Source organism: Squalius cephalus (assembly GCF_949319135.1).
Source record: "Squalius cephalus genome assembly, chromosome: 24".
In the NCBI taxonomy this organism is placed as follows: Eukaryota; Metazoa; Chordata; class Actinopteri; order Cypriniformes; family Leuciscidae; genus Squalius; species Squalius cephalus.
Genome location: NC_137145.1, coordinates 2,940,204 through 2,961,167, shown reverse-complemented (window position 1 = coordinate 2,961,167; position 20,964 = coordinate 2,940,204). Strand labels below are relative to the sequence as shown.

Sequence of the window (20,964 nt, the reverse complement as noted above, 5' to 3'; positions counted from 1 at the left end):
CATTATCTGTGCATAAAGGAATATGGCTATTTGAAGGATTTGGGAATGACTGAATATTTACGCTGGAGCGTTTTAAATTATGAAAAATGTAAATAAGAGATTGTGTTTCACACGTAGACATTTTGCAAAGGTTTCATATTTTTCTTTACATGTTTTTATAATATGTAGATTTGTGGGTAGAAAAATTAATACCAGTGTAATTAAAAACAATCTATAGATACTATTTTATATGTACAGAATTAATATAGCTAGCCTAATTCTAGTTTTGATATTTTTATCAGCTGTTATTGATACATATACCTAGAAATCTTGATATCCTATTTGTGAAAGACGTTTAAGACCTAGAAGTGTTGTTTCTTATTATCCTATTATATTTTATTAATGCGTTATACATCTCTTTTAAGCGTCCTTAAGCAAAGCCCCGCCCCATGTGCGTCAAGCCCCGCCCTGGTGCGCGAAGCCCCGCCCCCTGCGCATGTGTGCCTGTGTCGGCATTGGTGAGGAATCAGCTCTGGAACAGATGAGGGAATGTCAAACTTGTTGCCGATGCCCGCGGCTCAACACATCCGACACAAGGATAAATGAGAAAATCTTCCTGGAGCCAGACCTATTTAATGGAAAATTGCGTACAGTACGGACAATATTAAAGAAAATGCCGATTAATTTTTGTGCTAAATGCATTTCATACTGTGGCAACAAAAGGGATCCTGGGCTCTCCAGTTTATAAACGCGCGCTCACCCACAGCGGCGCATTGGGTCTCCTCGCTGGACTGAACGCACGCGCGAAGTTCTCCTCAGAGAACCGCCGATTTAATGCATTCATTTACTCCTTTTGAATGCACGTAAGTGTTTTTAATATAGAATATATCGTCGGGATCGCGCGCATTGCATTGGAGATGTGAACATGGGACATGTGCTACGCGCGCTGGTCTGCACTCCACTGGATATGTGTTGAACGACTTGGGGACGTTACGCATCGAATAATGATGTAAACGAGGAGTTTTATTAAGATGCACGTTTTCCAGGATCGTTGCATTAAGGATATCCATAGAGGACTTCGCGTTTTTATGCTTGTGCTGGATTTGAGGTACTTCCAATTGTCATCCGATCTCATACTTTCGCATCATTTAATATTTATCAAAATGCACATGCATGTGAAACGAAAACTTTATATAATTTTTTTAACGATTAATAGTGTTGTTGAGATTATATAATTATTAGGGATTATTAAATGAGCTCTTAACGTGTGCTCCTGAGAGGTCAAATATTCTTTGAAAGTACAAAAAAAAAAAAGGATTTGTTTGATTTAATTTTATCTCTTTTTTTGATTTGCAGTGACAAACAAACACAAGGAATTTAATCCCTGTAGACTGAAAATGAACTCTAATTATAACAGTGCCGGATTTCATATGAAAGGGCCGTCGGTAGCAGTGGAGCCGATGATGGGTCCCCTAAATGAATCCCCTATGCAGGGACTCAACTTTGTCTCAAATAGAGACCAGTATGGATTCCAGACTCATGGCCATGGGGATATGCTCACGATGGGAGTTCAGCCACAACATCAACTCCACATGCAAGGACCGTTCAACCATCAAGCTCCTAACCACGAGCAGCATTCACATCTGTATCAGGACAGTGTCCCCTCTTGCCTGCATGGGGACAGACACATGGCTTTCAACAGCAGCAACGCAGGTCACCCGCATATGTTTGAAGGAGGATTCAGTCAGCAGCTCGCAGAGGCGCAGTCGCGAGAATGCATTTCACAGCAACAGCATCAACAGAGAATGGCGGCCATGCCTGAGTTTCAACCACACGGCCATCCGAACGCTAACAATGCGGTTCCAGCTCCTTGTCTTCCACTAGACCAGTCACCGAACCGCGCCGCTTCGTTCCACGGCCTGCCGTCCTCGTCCCCCGAAACCCACAGACTTGAACATTACAGGCTTTTCCCACAGGGCAGGATGGCGGGATCCGAGCACTGTTTTCCCTGTGATCCTCTGACGGGGAATTTCGATATGACAGGATTCTCCACCCCGGATAATTCAGAGCACAAACTGCCCTATTGTGAAACGGGGAACCAAGTGGCAGGGGGTCCCTTCTCCACTTGTAATAGAACTGGTTCCCGAGGGCCGATGATGGGCGGCTCGAAAGTCGACCAGCAGCTACCTCAGCAAAACGTGTTTTCGGACCGATTCGGGAACAGAGGGAAAATTGATCCAGGGGTTAACGCTAGACACCACCTCATGGCGCAGCAAAGACCCGGACCGGTTGCCAGGCAGAATCCTAGTTCCCCCGCACTTCCACGGTTTTATCACACGCCGGACTATGTCGCGAACAACGCGGACGTTCAAAGCGGTGGCCCGATGGTTCACGTTCAGCACGGCCACCTGGATCGGCCCATCCACAGACTGAATAACCACAACATGCATCCCTTTGGGGAGCCGGTGTTTGATGTCCCCCAACTAGCCCCGCAACCCCCACACCACCCTCACCTCAGCTCACTGCCTTATTTAAATATGGCGAAAAGGCCACGGTTTGATCTCCCAAATGGCTCTGCTGGAGAGAGTTGCAGCCCCCTAAGCAACAGCTTACATAATCGGCCCAATCTTGAGAGCCACCTCTCCCCCTCAGCTTTCCCCTCTCCCATGGGGGACTTCACATCTCATGTGACGGATGGGTTTCCATCAGGCCCCCTACCTTTGAGCTCCGGCCCTCAGCAGCAGCAGCAACAACAGCAACGCCGGCAAAACGCAGCGATGATTATCAAACAAATGGCATCGAGAAGCCAGCAACAGAGAATGAGGCAACCCGACCTGCAACAGTTAAGTCTCCACGGGGACGTCACATCAAACGGCATGGTCTGCCGAGGCCCTCTGGGTAGTGTGTCTCAGTCCAATTTCGAGAAGAAGCATGCAAATTTTCATGGAAACTTTGACAGCCCCCACCTACCTCAAGAAAACTCATGGTTTCCCGAGCCACAGCAGCATTGTAGAGAAACAAACACGCATGCCTTGGAGCAGGCGGAGAACGGACACAATATTATTTTTAGACAAGGCATCACAAGCATGGACATGCAGTCTTTGAATTCTCCCGGAGCGCATCATCCATTCGAGAATAATGTCAGCAATCCTCTGCAGATGCAGTCTCCTGATGAGAGCAACATGCAGTCGGACAGGAGGCCGGCTGAATTCGGAGGAATGGCGATGAGAAGGCAACACAGTTTCCCTCCTGGAGGGCCGAGTCAACAGGGAGCCCCCCAGAGCAATCCTCCAGGATTTAGCTCCTCTCCAGGGAACTATCCCGCCCATCCCGAGTACCTCTCCAGCCAGCACCTGTCAGTCAATAAGCTTGGGGCCCTCTCTTTGGGGAATTTGAACAAAGCCAGTACAAAAGACAGTGTGTTTGGCCAAAGCTGTCTGGCAGCTCTTTCCACGGCCTGCCAGAATATGATCGCCAGCCTTGGGGCCCCAAACCTCAATGTGACTTTTAATAAGAAAAGTCAAAATGAGGCCAAACGCAAAGCAGGTCAGGTTGAGCAGGACATAAATAGCAGTGGCAGTGGCGGCCCAGGGGCAGAGTATTTCCAGAGCAATGCTTCTCAGAATAGTCAAACGCCTTGCTCTGGGAATAACAACAACAATACGACGACAGGTCAAAGTGGTACGGGCCAGATGGCCAAAAGGGAAGCGAGCACCCTCTCCCCGAACGACAACATGGAGTCTGGGTGTGAGGGGAAAATGGCAACAGGCAAGGGGAGAGGGAAGAAGAGGCGAGACAGTGGGCACATCAGTCCTGGAAACTTCTCTCCTCCGTGCGGCGCTGGAAACCCCGTCGTGAGTCCGAGTCAGCAGGGTTCGGCTTTGGGCATCGGCTTGGAGAGCCGAGGGAAGACCCCGGAGAGGTCACTGGTCTCCCCTTCTTTCGGGAAACCCGACCTCGCCACCTCGATGGACAGTGGAATTCAAAGCGTCGGCAAATCGGATGGCGTTTCACCGTGCATGGATTATTTAGACGAAGCGAGCCCGAACTACAGCACCGAGGACCCGAGGCCTTGCAGAGCGGGCGTGAAGTGTAACTCTGAAAACAGGGCGGGTTACAGCGACGCCCCGTGCATGGATCAGGTGCGGACGCCGCTGAGCAACACGGGCCAGGACGAGGTTCATCCTCTGGAGATTTTGCAGGCTCAGATCCAGTTGCAAAGGCAGCAGTTCAGCATCTCCGAGGACCAGCCGATGGGAGGGAAAGCGGGGAAAAAGGCCGAGTGCCAGGCCGGTCTGAACGGGGAGTGCGCCCTGGCCACTTCTAGCCCGGCCACAGGCAAGGGCTCAGTGAATACCATTGACCTTGACTCTCTCATGACAGAGCAACATGCCACCTGGTATGTCCCTGGAAACAAGGCTCTGATAGAGGACCCCAGTAATGAAAAGTGCCTGGGATTCTGGGATCGAGCACGGGGCCAGAGTGACAACAAAGAAGGTAAACTTCATTGACTTGCAGTGAGAGCTTGATGAATTGGTGTTTTTATGGACTGTTGAGTTTACTTTGATGGCTTAATGGTTGAATAATGAACAACCCAAGGTAGCTTAACCTCAGGCACAGGGACCCATTTACAACTAATCTGTCACCCAGAAGTGAGCTTTAATTAGCACACTTTAAAACACTCAGTCTTCAGCTGACAGAAAACAGGAAGCAAAATAATAATTAACTCACTGACAGCAGAGAAAGTTTGTTGGGCTCTGCAATTTGCAATACAAATTGCAATTGTATTATAAATGTCATATACATTCATATATATATATATATGTGTGTGTGTGTGTGTGTGTGTGTGTGTGTGTGTGTGTGTGTGTGTGAAATTAGTAGCACTAGCAGGAGAAACCACTGCTATTACTTTTTTTTTAGTGATAGTGATTAATAGTAGTATTAATATTTCTGCATTATTAAACATTTTACACAAGACATGCAAGTGACTACAATGCATTCGATGTTAAACCCTACATTTTAGGAGTTTAACATTATGTAAACTAAATGTTTTGACTCTTACATTTGTATCTTGCACAGACAGGATCTTTAATTAAGATTTTACTGAGAGTGAAGTGCATTCAGATCTTAACTACAGATCCTTTGTGTGTGTGTGTGTGTGTTTTAAATTAAAGTGCAAATAAACTGAAAACATTCAGTAAGGAGCAGTTTTATTCTGTAAACAGTGAAAATATGTCTCCAGTGTTTAATGTGTTCCTGGGTAGCATAAGTGTTTTTACCCCTAGGCTTTCTTATGAAATTATTTACTAGAAACTTTACACGGCTGTTCAGATGTATTGTCAACGGTGTAAAATATCAGTCAAGAGCATCGTAGGTCACGCAGCTCCAGTTCCCTGAATTTCTCGTTGAATGCCACAGCAAAGACACGGGTGTTATTGCGTTATTTTGGAAACAAACATCGTCTGAGGAGGTTTAGTGCAGCCAAGTTTGCGATTAATTTGACTACAGGCACGTTAGAGCTCGCAGTGGCGTTATTAACCCTTGAGACCTGATAACAACGTGGTGTGTGAGAGTTAAACGCATGCATCGGGCGCAAGGCCAAGATTCAATGTGGTTTTAACTCCAAATTCTCCTTTCTGTCACTTCATGCTTCTTGATTGGTCCCGTCGGTCCTGTAATTGGGCGCCATCAGATATGTCATAATCAGACGTGTGGCATCATATTCATGAGGGGATGTGTTTGATTTTCTGGAGGGTCGAAATTATTTTCCTTTTACAGGAATATCTCAAGCGCTTGTAACTTAAAACTTCCAAAAGCTTTGACACAGCCAGTTGCACGGTATTCCCTTCACAACAAACACACCAGAGACCACGAATCTGGTTTATGCATTTATCTCTATTTCCATCTTTTGCACGGGGTATTGAGTTTTGTTTTATTATTTTTTTTCAGAAAGGCACTAGTCTTTTCTCTGTGCACATTTGACTTTTTGCTGCAGTTTTGATCACTTTAGCTGTTTGTATTTTGTTATATGCTTTTTATTTTTATTTTATATTTATGTGTGTGTATATATATATATATATATATGAAGAGTTCAGATGCAAAAGTGCCATCTGAAATTTTCTTCTAGAATGATCATTTTTATCAAGCTTGTATATTTAAGTTCAGTAATTTCGCCTAAATGGCAATGAAAATGACCTATTAATTGTCATTTAAGTGAAATTACTGAACTTAAATATACAAGCTTGATAATAATGATCATTCTAGAAGAAAATTTCAGATGGCACTTACAGGCTTTTGCATCTGAACTATTCATATATATATATATACAGACCTTTTTGTAGTTTCTTTTTAATTCCATCAGCTAAATGAAGATATTTTATCATTTAAAAACTGCAATAATTTCAGGAGCGTGATCTTGACCAAATCTAGAACAGATGTAAGTTGCAAAAAAAAGCATGCTATCAGAATTCAGTCCGATCAAAAAGTCCTAGCTATCTCCAACTCTGAGCGTTTTTTTGTTTTTCTTCTTCACTATTTTGCCTAATAAATGGAGAAGGTTGTCAGATGCTGTCGGATATTCTGACAGCTTTGTGGCTCTGAGAATAAACACTAAAAGGCCAGAACAGACAGAAAACAAAGGAGAAGATGCAATGGTCTCCTGGGAGAGCGACTCAGAACAACACTCCAGAAACACAGGTATAGGGATGCGTTTTGTGAGGAAGGGACGTCAGTGATGTGAGGAGAAAAGAGGGCTTGATATCTGTGTGCAAAATATGAGCAAACAGTGTACACTCCAAACGCTGTGTAACTTGCAGGTCCTTTGCAGAAAATACGCTTTGAACATTTCCCCTGTTTGTCAGGAAAGCTAGATATCTCAGTGGCTCTGTTAAAAACACATTTGTAAGGCAGTGTGCAAGTTGCATATCCTAAAATAACCATCCATAGCTTTGAACGTTTTCTCTCATCTATCATAAGTACTCAGTTGTTTTCATCTGTTGTAATTGTGGTCGTCATTTGCATACAGTACGGGCTGTTTCTAATTAAATCCATTCAGCTAATATCTCCCGTTTGCATGATCGATAGCAATGTGAGCGTTGCATGTGCAGATGCACACCTTATTGTGGGAGTGTTTGTTTGCCGAGCAGAATTAATTAGTGTCTTCTCGTGTCCGTGTGATACACTGCATTTTTCCGTGAGGAATGTCAGGGCGAAAACGAGAAGAAGAAAAAACATGGTCTTGTCTTGGCATGTATTGAATTCCGCTTTAGCATTTTGTCAAGGGACAGGCCTGTATCGTCAGACGCATCTCTTTGATTTGTGCATCATCTCTCCATGCTAAACATTAAGGAGAAGCTGACCTAAAAATATAATAATTCTCTCACTGTTTACTCACCAGCCCTGTGTGATGATTAGGTTACACTTTATTTTAAGCTGTCTGTGTTACAGTGTAATTATACATTTGAGTAGTGAGTAATAATAATTGGTAACACTTTATTTTACAGTGTCCTTACCATAGTAATAACAGCAAATGATGCATAATTACATGCAACCAAACCCTAATCCTACCCTAACCCTATAGTAAGTACATAGTTGCTTAATATTACTCAGTACTTAAATATATAATTACACTGTTACAATGACACCTTAAAATAAAGTGTAACCTAATAATTTACTACATGTACTTACTATAGGGCTAGTGTTTTAGGTTTACTGTAATGAAGCACAATTTATAGTAATAGTAACTAACGTGTGTAACAGACGCTGTAAAATAAAGTGTTACCTAATATAATTATTATTTATGTGAAGCACAAAAGGAGACATTAGGAAGAATGTCCAAGCTGCTATTTTCCATAAAATCAAATGCATGGTGATTTATTTATTTTAAATAACGCCAATCTACGACATAAAAGTGCTATAATCTATCACTGAATATTCCCATCAAAACTCTCTATATTTTAATATTTTATCACCCAGCTGTAATGCAACTAAAATGTTTTTAAGATATTATAAACATTAACATCACGATTTTCTGTAAAGCTCCTCTGAAACGGATTTATCAGATTTATTGAGGCAAAAGACATAGTTAATAGTGAGAACTGAACCCTAATCTAAACCCTAATGATATTTGAAGAAAGATGGCAATCTTTCTTAAGCCAGACTTTATTTTGGCCACTTCTGTATGCTGTGTTTTCGAAACGATATACAAATACATTTGTAATGTAACGTAATAATGTCGCAGGGGAAGATTTGTTTATTTGCACAGCACTTTTCACAACTCGAATTGTTTCAAAGCAGCTTTACAGAACATGCTTGTTTCAGTGTTACAATTAAAATAAGTTTAAATGACTAGTGGTGAGTAAAAATTGTAATTTTTGTGTTTAAAACCCCCCCAAAAGTGCTTTAAACGCCCAGAACCGTTACGGCTAGATCATCCCTCAAGCCCAGAGCCAAGATGCGGATTTTCCGTGTCACCTCATATGTTGTTGTACTCATACGTGTCTCGAAGATCATTAATGTTTCTTCTTAGCCACCCCACCCACAGAAACATAAACCAACAAGTTTCTCCCCCCTCGTTCGTACGTGAGCAGAGCCTGCCTGTGAAGGGTGTTGCTTTTCCATGCGTAGGCTTTAGTGCATGTGTTTCGCTGGCCAAGAGAACCCGTCTAAGAGCCAGACAGAGCAGTCAGCCATCCAGACAGACTGGGCCCCACAGCTGGCCCTCGTTCCCAGTCCTTCCCCTCTTCCAGATTCAGGCCCGGCGCTCATGAAGGCGATCCCTGTCCACGGGTGAGGGGGGGAATCGGCCCCGGGGCTCTGATGTGAAACTCCTTTAGTGCTCTGGGCCCTCGAAAACTGTGAAAAGCTCTTTCATATCCCTTGGCCGGGGTCCCGCGCTCTCTTTAGAATATTTTAGAATAATTTCATTCTAATTTGTCAATGGAAATTCAAACCATATAACAGCATATAAAAACAGGTTCTAGAGGGACTAGTTTATGTAAAAGAGCGTGCCGGTGCCAAGCTATTTCCACGCTCTTGTGTGGGGAGGAACCCACTGCGTTCCCCCGCAGTTCTGCTGGCTGCCGTTGAGAGACCCGCGATATAAGCGCTTAACAATGATATGGACACAATCCTGGCGTTTGAGTAATGAAGTCTGCACTGTCGGGATGATTTGCAGGAAGATGAGGGTTTAAAGGAACAGTTCTGGCGGAGATTAACGGTTACGTGCGTTAAAAGAGAGTTTGAAGAGTATCCTGGCTGCTCTTTTCCATATGAAGTGAACTGTGAACAGGCACTTGGAATAAAAAGTGGCCAAAAGGGATATTGAAAAATTGTTCTATTTCCATCAAATTATGAGGAAATATGAGGGAAGAACGAGACCCTGAACTTGGTTGATACTTGGTGTATATATATATATATATATATATATATATTAGGGCTGTCAAACGATTAATCGCGATTAATCGCATCCAAAATAAAAGTTTGTGTTTACATAATTTATGTCTGTGTACGGAGTATAATTATTTTCTATATATAAATACACACACATGCATATATATATTTAAGAAAATGTGTTATTTATATATAAAATATTTATATATAATATAAATTATATATAATATAAATATATATACACAGTATATACATGCAAATATTTCTTAAATATATACATGCATGTGTGCGTATTTATATATATATATATATATATATATATATATATATATATAGAAAATAATTATACACCGTACACACACATGTATTATGTAAAAACAAAAATCGCGATTAATCGTTTAACAGGCCTAATATATATATATATATATATATATATATATATATATATATACATAATACATACATATATATATACACACACACCTTTTTGTAATTTTTTTTTTTTTATTCCATCATTACCAGCTAAATTAAGATATTTATGGCGAAAATTAACGGTTACATGCGTAAAAGAGAGTTTGAAGAGTATCCTGGCTGCTCTTTTCCATAGAAAGTGAACTGTGAACAAAAAAAAGAAAGTGAACCTGGAAAAAAAAGAAAGTGAACCTGGAATAAAAAGAAAGTGAACCTGGAATAAAAAGTGGCCAAAAGTGATATTGAAAAATTGTTCAAATTATGAGGAAATATGAGGGAAGAACGAGACCCTGAACTTGGTTGAGGTAATTATCTGAGAAAAAAAAATTAATTATCTGGCAAACTACAGCTACAAAAAGAATGCATAGAAAAAACAAAAAGCTCACATTGACTACAACATGATCAAGTAATATTTTGTTGGTTCTCGCTTGTTTTTGCACATGTTCGTAATTTCTTTAGTATGACAGTTTGGCCTAAAAATGCCACGCAAATTGTCATTTGAGTTATATGACAAATAAAACAATCGACAACTACGCAATATGCTTACAAAATCTTTAAGAAAATCTGGTCACACTTTAGTTTAGGGTCCAATTCTCACTGTTAACTAGTGTCTTATTATCATGCATATTTCCGGGAGATTGGCTGTTTATTAGTACTTATAAAGCACATATTAATGCCTTATTCTGCATGATCATATTCTACATCCCTTAATCCACCTAATACCTAAACTTAACAACTACCTTACTAACTAGTTTATTGAGGCAAAAGTTAATAGTTAACAGTGAGAACTGGATTGGACTGTAATCTAAAGTGTGACGAAAATTTTGAATAATATTTTGAATAAAGGGTAAAGATGGCCATTTTCCTAGGCCGGACTCTATTTTGGCCACTACTGTATACTGTGTTTTAAAAAAAATTGCCTTGTTGAGAGAGAGAGAAAAAAACATCCAGTGTGTTTAAGTCACATATTATTATTACATTCAGAAATGATGTGAAATACCAGAAAACTAAATGCTTTCAAACATTATAAACACTGTAAACTTGTATTTTGGTTCCCTTCAATCCACAACAAATCCTTTAAGTTTAACAGAATTCACAACAAACAGGAATGAAAAATAAATTACACTTTATTTTAAGGTGACGTACAATAGTAATAACAGTAAATTATGCATAATTACAAGTAACTAACCTTAAACCTTAAGTACATAGTTAATGAATATTACTCAGTACTTATTTGAGGAAGTACAATGTAACTATGTCATCTTAAAATAAAGTGTAACCAAATATAATCAAGCAAATTTAATTCTAAACCAATTTATTTAAAGCGAAACTGTGGGAAATGTGCATTTCTGATAAACTTGTGCTGATGTGTGTACAGATGTGCAGTTTGCACATGTTATGCTATGCTTGACATTAATTACATTAAGTCGCTCTGGAAATGCAAGTCACATGTATAAAATGACTTGTATTTCAGAAATATAGTGTGCAAATCATTTTAGAGCTTTCATAATATGGAAAAGACTGGCCAGGATATGAGAGAAGACAGAATTTAAGTCACTGAAATGTGTCAACCTTGCATATGTTTAATTCTAAACATTAGTGATGTGATTTTAATAAGTTTTTCCCTTGTATCTCCTCACAGGACATGGGTAGGAGCGCTCCTCTGATGGCTCTCCTTAGCGTATTACTGAAGAAAAAAAAGGTAATCTATCAGATATATCAGATATAAGTGTTTTTAAAAAAAGAATTGATGACTTTTAACATGAGCTCTTGAGGTTAAGCGATGTTTGCTGGTGTGATTTCATATTCATGAGCAAAAATTAGTGTGTTTACTAGCCAAATTCTCTGTGAAGAACTAAGAGACCGATCCACCAATCAGAGAACGCACTGTTACCATGGAAACAGAATTTGCTCCAAAAAACCTCATCAGTCGCCGCCCACTCCCATGAAGCATTGCGGATGATGTAATCGAGTCCGCCTCCTCACACTCTAAAACTACTTATATATCGGAATATTTTGCAATAAACATAAAATATAATGATTTTAAACATACTGATTATGATATATTTACAAATAGATATGTTGTGCATAATCCATTTTATAATAATGTTACTAAAGAGATACTATTATAGTTTATATTAATAATTTGAGTTCGTTTTATTTATATATTTTCTGTTTTAGTTTTAATTTTAGTTGAAGTTTTATGTTTTTGTCATTTTTATCTATTTAGTTTTTATGTCAGTTTAAATTTTATTTTGGTACATCAAGTTAAACTAAATGATTATGAGAAATATTTATTCTATTTTATGTAAACAAAAATGTTTTAATTTATATATATATATTTTTTGTCTTGTTTTTGGTAACTAATAACCCTGATATGATTATAAAATATGTAGTTTTATACTAATAATAAATCATTTAAGTCAATAGCTTTATATTGCACCAATGTTTTCATCATTCGCAGTGCATTATGGGATATGTAATTGCGTTCAATCAGCGTTTGTAATATCATGGTTCATCTCAGATCTTGTTGATTTGCTTCAAGGCTTAAACTCTTAATTTTATTATTAAATGAGAAAACGACTTCAGGAACGAAGGCCGTGCCACGATCTGCAGCGACTCGCTTAATTTCCACGGAACGATCCGCAGACGCGGTGCCATCTGTCTCCCGCCGTTCTCCCGCCAGGCTCCCGTCGATATTCCCGCGAGCCGTCGGCGGCGACTCCATGGCGACGGGATGATTGACATGTGTCGCGTCTCTCCACAGGTGCTGCTCGATCTCGCGGTGAGGGTGGGGGTGGGACCTGGAGGAAACCACCCGCGGTGTCCGGAAAACCTCGGGACGCGGGGATGGGGGTGGGATGAGGGGCCCCTGCTGTTCCTCTCACTTCCAGATGCGACTTAAACTCATCCAGAACAACTCCAACCACTTTGGGACCTCGCTGGCTGCTTTCCGTAACTGTAAGGATGATGATGATGGCTGGCTTGCTGTTTTCCAGCAGTAATTGGATACTTGTTTTTTTTTTTTTTTTTTTTTACTAGCCCCAGAGAAGCCGCAAAGCTCTCCGGGTGTCCGTAGAGCAAGTCTTCGGGCCAACAAAACCTCTGTAGATTGACTGGAGAGAGGAGAGACAATGGGATACAGGAAATACACAAGCACACCAGACTGGAATCTTGGACAGCGAGGCTCAATTGCTTTTAGTGTATTTTTATCTTCTAAATCCGTTTTTTTTTTTTGCTGGGATTACCTCTTTTTTTTTTAAGACTTGCAAGTGAGGGTTTAACTAGTTAGTACAAGAGCGTGCCGCTCTCTCTATAAATATTTATTATCCCTGTTTGTTCAACAAAGCTCCTTTACTGGTGTCCAACGGAGAGCATCTTTTTTTCGGTTATGTTATGATTTCGAACTCCTCAGAATTCCCAGTAAAGACAGAATTCCGTCACACAAGTTCTAAAGCTTCCCGTTCTCCGAGGTCCTCCAGCACAGTCTCCATGTGTCTGTGGTGGGTCAACCTTTTGACTTTAAAAGGCCAGTGGGGGTTCTGTCCTCTCCCTACTGTTTTTGGAAATTTGATATTCACCCTGAGAACATCCCTTTGTGACCCGCCTGGCCGGCATCGGAATGCCATTGTTTCAAGTCGAAACTCTCCTTTGCTTGGGTTTTCCCTCTTTACCAAGCCTCCATTGAGACCCTGAGCTTCCCTCTGCCTTTAAACCAACTGATGGTGAATATGTTTAGTCGGAATTGGCAGGCTATTCAAGCGAGGACAATGGTTGAAGACAAAAGACTTTCCTTTTAAGAAAATGGGTTTTCTTCTGGAGAGAAAAAGGTCTTTAACCAATTTTTTGGTCTTCGACACCTCTCTGTTTCCTTGTTCTACCTCCTTTCTCCGTTTTTTTTTTTTTGTTGTTTTCTTTCATTATTGTGATATACACGAAGCTTAAAGTGAAGTTATTTGTGCCCGCAGAGTTTTTTTTTTGTTGTAAATAACCTGTATATTATGAATCACTTATTAACAATAAATATGTTGTAAATTATGCCTTTTCCTCCGAATGTTCTGTTCTGAAACCTCAGCTGTCATCTCATTAAATATTTTCCTATGAATTGTGGCGTTCTTCCCGTGAGAGAAGCTAAATTAGCACGCTCTGTCTGTAGCGAGGGCTACCGCTTCAAGGTCCTAAATTGTTTTAAGCGCTTTCTGTATGATTAGATCCATTTTTGTTTGATTAAGGGGGCACCGGGTTCGAGATATGCCTGAGAAATGCCTTCTTTATGTTTACCCTGAACTAATCTTAAACAGTGGGAAAATAGTTTCAACCGGGAGCGAGAGAGAGAGAGAGAGAGGAGTCAAACGAGGAGACTGTTTGTGAAATGCTCGGCTACAAATCTCCAGTGGTTTGGACGGGCTTGGAGAAGTCTCTGGAGTATTGATCGTGATTACTCCGGTATTCTTTACGTAAATCATTGCTTATTGATAGTGGAACTCGTTCAAGGATGTGAAGTGAAATTTTGAGCATACATTGCAATAGTTATCGTGTTTGCAAATCAACTAAGGGCCGTTTCCAAACCTCACGTTTCCTAGAAGAATGTATAATGTGCATGTGTGCGCACACAACATGTGATGATTACACTGAGAAGATGTTATAGTTCACTGCTCCTCAACTGGGTTTGTTTTAAGGACACATATTGAACAGAAACGATATTTAAATGCAGTAATATTACCATGAACTGCACAGGCCCCAGACGAATATGCAAAATTATTAACATGGAATAAATAACTTTGTAAATGCATAAACATCAGCAGAAATGTGAGCTACCAGCCGAGTACTTGAAACAAACACCGGACACTGTGTTGGCTGTATTGAGTAACATGACCAACAAAATGTGTGTTTGTATGTATATGGATGGTCACACTTTAGTATAGGGTCCAATTCTCACTATTAACCACGTTTTCCTCAATAAACTCCTAATTACTGTTTATTAATAGTTAGTAAGGTAGTTGTTAAGTTTAGGTATTGGGTGGATTAATGGATGTAGAATATGATCATGCAGATTAAGGCATTAATATGTGCTTTATAAGTACTAATAAATTGGACCCTAAACTAAAGTGTTACCATCTTGCATGCAGGACTTTAAAGATTAAAAGATCATTTAGATGGTGTTTTTTCTCTCTTTTACAAGTTGATAATACTCATTTCATTAGCCTAACTATGCATCATTATATAATTAGTTGCTTTTTGCTGTTAATAATCAGACCCGCAACAGATTTTTCTGTTGCACTTTATTACACTGTACTTACAGTGTACTTACTCAAGAAAGTACTAATATAAGCTAACTACCAGGGGTTTAGGTGTAGATTCAGGTTTAGTACCTAGCTATAACCCAGTGATTGTAATTGCTATATGTACATGCGGAACAGGACTGTAAAATAAATTGCAACCAAAAAAAAAAAAAAAAAATCATAATTTTTTTTTGGTTGTACCCCACCAGTTAGTCACTTGATTTTCAAGCTAGAGATATGAGAAATGGCACATAAATGCAACAAAAACTCATGCATGAAACCAGATAAATGCTACGTTTCAGTTGCGATGTCACAGTGTTGTATCATCAGTCATGTGTTTTGTGCCCTTTACACGTCTTTGATATTTGCGCCTCTGTTCCAGCGCGAGGAGTCAATACCGCTGCGATCCTGATTCCCAAGTGTGACGCACCGTCTCAGAGACGGAATCTCTAACAGGAAACGCAGTCTGAAAAATGTCCTAGTGCAGTTAGGCCGAAGGTGCATTTTCTTTGGCTGGCGCCAGACATTCTTGCTCTTGTTTTTCCAATTTACTGGAGCTACAGTGAGACAGTTTTCCCATTTGGAGATGACTGCAAACCTCTGCTTTTACAATTGTTGATTATCATTATGAGAGCTGCTTTTACTACAAACTCATTTGGTTGCGGCGTTGCATCAGTCATCGACAGCATGAAAAAAAAGTTTGTCGATTTAAAGCACAGACAAGACGAGTTTATAAGCGCTTAAATTAGATCTGCACATTTTAAGAGTTGGGTTCGATCGATCTCTCTGCGTTTTAATTAATCCGCCCTCCTGATGTCATTACGTCTCACTTAAGCTTATTAAAAACTGATTTGATTTGTCCAGCATCCAACATTAAGCCGTTTGGCTCTTCCAGGCAAGATAGCGCTCGCGCTCGCGCTCTTCAAACCCGCGACGCATGTTTGTTTAAGACGCCAATCGTTTTGCCGTTCCCCAGCGCGTGTGTTGGCCGGAGCTCGACCACATGGTTTAGTCCTCACATACATGTTAATATGCAACACAAGTGGCTCTAAAATTGCAGGCCTTTGAGAGCTTTGACAGTCTGTGCATTCATTCAGTCCCAAAGCAGGTTTTCCTATTCATCTCCCCTCACAGAGGAACACCATGGTGGGGCTGCTGGAGAACGGGAGAGAAAGTGGAGGAGGAGGAGGAGGAGAAGGAGGGGTATCTAAGCCCAGCTTGGCTTCAAGAATGGGATTCAGCAATTGGTGTGCAAATGGCAGTGTCTCCCACAGTCCAGCGATCCCCAAGGAGCCCAACAGTGGAGGGCCACTGGCTTGGGTCTCTTGTCTGTCCTCTGAATTTTTCATAGGTCAGCCTTCACAATGCACACTTAAATAGCTGGGCAGAGCCGATGGAAATCAGCATAGAGAGAGAAAGAGGGGGAAAATCCACCCCCCACCCCTTGAACAATGGGAATAAACAAAGATTTTGCTATCTTTTTAAAGAGAGCTCATCCAAAAGCAAGCTGCCTGAAAAGAGAGAGACGTTTCTTCTTCAGGAGAGCATGAGGAAAGGGGGATGGAGAGGATCTCTTGTGCTTGGGAATGCTTCGCAATCTTTATAATTTTTTTCTTTCGGTCCCCGTTAGGGTGGACGCGTACCCGGGTCGTCTGAAACTTCCTTTTGTTTGCGCTCTATGGGCCGAGGAACCCGGTGGCATTGGCCGCTTCAGGCTGCTTGGATTCACTTAACGCTTCTATTATCTCTAATGGTTTTGGATGGGTTGTAAAGACTTCCATGTGCCTTATCTGGCCGTGCGGTGGGAGGGAGGCCACAAGACGTAATTGACTGATTGTTATATAGAGCCTTCATTGAGAAAGTAAAAGCGCTAAATGTCACTGAAGACATTTACTAACATTTGCATTTGCATTAAATATGTGCATGCGAAGTGTGCCGCTGATTTATTTGGCAGGTCGTAGATCATTCTGACCAGCGGCCCTTGCGTTGGTTTTGCTTCAGGATCCTGGTTTTAAATTGGAAATCAAGTCTTGACTCAATATGAGAACCAAATTATTTATGGTGAAATGCTTTCTTTGAAAAAAAAAATGCAACCACGTCAATACCTGGAGTTCTCTAACCGTTAGCGTGCCCATTCATCAGCTCGGCTGGAAACACACTGCATGCAACTTTTGCACATTGTTTTAGTCAATCACCTAAGCCGTAAATGTCATGTGACTAATTACCTTGCGTTTATTACGTCCTGACAGTGCTGATTGACTGATGGCACCTTCATTAAGCGACTATTCTGAGCTGAGACGTCAATTTCACACTTTTAAGAGCCCCCAAAAACAACCAGGAACTGGTAAAACATATGCTATGATGACATGCTTACGTTTACATTTATGCATTCTGGCATGTACTGTTATCCAGGTATGCATTTTAGAAGTTGCACATACATTTAGCAGATGTTTTTATCCAAAGGGCCTTATATTTTGCATTGCATTGCAGTCCCTGAAAGCTGAATTTATTGTTTGAACTACATTTATATACTGTATACATGCATTTTTATTGTTTTATTATTATTATCTTACAATATGTTGCTTGCAAAACATTTAGCCAGAATGCACTCCTGTCCTTTTGGATAAATGCAAATGCATACATATGTAATATAATGATGTTTGCATCGCAGTGTTCATCCTCATTTGGATGTAGTTTGGTTTGTATTTTCTTTTATCCTGGATATTTTTGTTCAGGTTGGCATTCATCTAATTTGACTGGCTTCTACCAAGCTACAGATGATTTCAACCTTTAACGATACAGAAATCGCTTAAGCCTAATTTTATATGCATTTGTCGGATGCTTGTATATCAAAAGCTACTTACACTACTTTTTCTGCATTATTCGCGTTGAACACCGTTTCACTCTTTGTGACCCTTTCCAAACAGACCTGCGAGGCATTTTTGGGTCGCGACCCGCCAGTTGAGGACCGCTCATGATCCAGACCATATGGATATGGATTTGGTGGACCCCCTTCCCCCCACGAGCTTGACTTGTGGCTCTTGGTCGGTTGCCGTACGTATGACTCAACATGGCTTGGGATTCAGGGGTGGAAACATCAATACAGCTTTTTCTTTTCGCCTCTTTTCTCTCTTTTTCACTCCCTTTCCCTCCAATTCCTCAAAGCCCCCCACCTTTAGCTGCTGGCTGACCTCTCCCTGTCTCCGAGAGAAGGCCTCAGCGTGTCAGGAGCTGGGGGTCTGTGATGGACTGAAGAAAGCAGCTGTGCTGACGGCCCACTGAGCGTCCCCCCCCCCCCCCCCCCCCGTCACACCGAGCGAAGGCCTCCTGCCGTCTTCTTCTGCCAGGCAGCTGCGAACTCCTCGCTGTAACCCGAGACTCATTCAGCTCCCTGAGCTTTGATTAGTGCAGGAAAACTCAGCTCCTTTTGGACCAAATCTGCGCTATCAATGCCTCAACACCTCAGACTTGCAGTTGATGCCTTTAGTTAGGGGGGGAAACATATAAAATGGCTCAAAAATCATTACGGTATACCTGTATCTGTTGAACTTGTTTAAGTGCATTGCTCTGATACTGAACAGCCTCTTATTGTCCGCCAGGTTAAAATTGTAAGCCTGGTCACTTAAATCCCTAACTCTAATAGTAATTAAGTTACTACAAACCATTCAAACAGCCTGCATTTTGTCTAATGAATGTCTAATGATGTTTATATTAGTTACACTTTACAGTAAGTTCCATTTGTTAACATTAGTTTGCATGATTTAACAATGAACAATACTTCTAAAGCATTTATTAATCTGCTAGCAATGAACAGTTGTACTTTAATAACAAAGATTAATAACACTTTAGTTTTGGGTCCAATTCTCACTACGAACTAGTTGCTTATTATCATGCATATTACTAGGATATATTGTCTGTTTATTAGTACTTATAAAGCACATATTAATGCCTTATTCTGCATGACCATATTCTACATCCCTTTATCCACCTAATACCTAAACTTAACAACTACCTTAACTATTAATAAGCAGTAATTAAGAGTTCATTGAGGCAAAAGTTGTGGTTAATAGTTAGTTAATAGTGAGAATTGGACCCTAAACTAAAATGTGACCAAAACAGTTAATAAAAATCTATTGCTTGGTTAGTAAGTTAGTGAGTGAGTGCATGAACTAATGTTAACTAATTTGACCTTATTGTTACCAAAATCATAAGTCTGGTCACTTCAAGCACTAACCCTAATGCAATAGTAATTAAGTTACTGCAAACCATTAAAACACCATCATCAGCCTGCATTTAGACTAATGAACTATATGTGAATAATGAATTTTAGTTAATTTGGTGACACTTTACAATAAATGTAATTATACACATTAGTTACATGAACTAACAAGGATTTGTAAAGCATTTAATAATCTCGGTTTAATGTAAATTTCATGATGCATTACTTAAATCAAAAGTTGTATCTGTTAATTATTTAATGGACATGAGATAATAAGTAACACTTAACAACAAAGATGAATCAGTACTGGGAAACATGTATTGTTCATTGTTAGTTAATGCATTATTTAGTAAGAAATAAGAAATGTTTTTAATGAACACTGCTATTGCCGCTGTTAGCATTAAGCTACTGGATTCTATGCGGTACAATGAGTTTTACCACAGTTAAAAGGCATGATCTCATTGTTTTAGTGTTTATTGCTTTGGTAAGGATGAAATGCACAATAACTGTCCATAACAGGCTTGTTTCGACAGGTGTGTATTGAATTCTAGCAGTGCTGCAACTTCCCTTTTGCTTTCAGACTCCATTTTTAAGGATAAATGCAAAATTCAAGTCGACATCTCTACTCACTCGTTTATGTTTATGACTCAGAAGTCTCTGGCTGATTGAAACTCGTAGCCAGCGCTACAAAGAGATCCAGCGAAATGCAAACAGTCCATTTGCCTGGCTCTCAGATAAACCCCAGCAGAGAGGTGCTTGATGATTAATTAATCAGTGAACTGGCAGTCTTGACTGAATAATTCATCCCGTGCCCTGTCTGTAATTTCTGCATCTCCATATTAGATTCCGGATCTAACGGGAAGCGGCGAGGTTACCTGCTCCGTGGCCCCTGTCATTCACATGCTTAATGAGATGACAGACTCAAAAGTATCTGATTCACTTTCTAAAATAATTAACCCAAACCTTTACAAATTGGCTCAGCTGACGCAATGCCTGACACAACAAACGTGCATGCATGGTGAAAACGCTCTTAATTACTACTAATTATCCATCTCAGCTAATTAATGGCTACCCCGCTGGGTCACTCATTAGAGTCTGTGCGTTTCGCATTGACTCAAGGCTTTACATTACAATAGAGTGGCTTTCTAGGTCCACGCCGGGCCGCTGTCGAAGCTTTACTCTACTAGTTGACTTTCGGCAGGTAGGTTACCTGATAAGGAGGCTGGAGACAGAGACCTGAGGCTGAAACGTTAGCCGTTACGGAGTGAGAAAGCCAATCCGCTGCTGGGGGGAAGCGAGTGGCACGAGGAGTATCAGATCAAAGGAAATGATATTGGGACATGCATGGGTTTAAACCACCTGACATGCACGGGTTATTCATATGCCAGGGCTAAACTGTTGCATCTTTTTTTTTTGCATCAAAAAAAAAAGCTGGCGAGGCTGGTCAGGCATCCATCATGGTCTTTTGTGGTAAAGGTGGTCGACCACAGAAGTCTTGTTAGTTAAGCTAATTAAGAAGCCTGGTGAGGTCACCAGCACTGGTGAGTTTAAGAAAAATAATTATAAAATGCATGTTTGCTATATGCAAAAATTTATTAAAAGAATTATATTTTCTTTTTGATA

General features: G+C 40.5%; 1 protein-coding gene across 3 annotated transcripts; it reads left to right on the top strand.

Moving 5' to 3' along the window:
• Nucleotides 1–426: 426 nt before the first annotated feature.
• mn1a (meningioma 1a) lies at nt 427–20,964 on the top strand. Of its 3 annotated transcripts, XR_013819984.1 has the most exons (5): nt 427–1,087; nt 1,336–4,476; nt 11,483–11,542; nt 12,608–12,801; nt 12,883–13,878. XR_013819984.1 is itself a non-coding variant. In XM_079860767.1 (4 exons), the coding sequence occupies exons 2-3, from the start codon at nt 1,377–1,379 to the stop codon at nt 11,491–11,493; spliced, it is 3,111 nt and encodes a 1,036-aa protein (XP_079716893.1). In that variant the 5' UTR covers nt 427–1,087; nt 1,336–1,376; the 3' UTR covers nt 11,494–11,542; nt 18,050–20,964. The 3 variants fall into 3 exon arrangements, 2 of the variants coding, with proteins under 2 accessions (XP_079716893.1, XP_079716892.1); XM_079860767.1 differs by lacking the exons at nt 12,608–12,801; nt 12,883–13,878 and adding an exon at nt 18,050–20,964; XM_079860766.1 differs by having other exon boundaries at nt 12,608–13,878.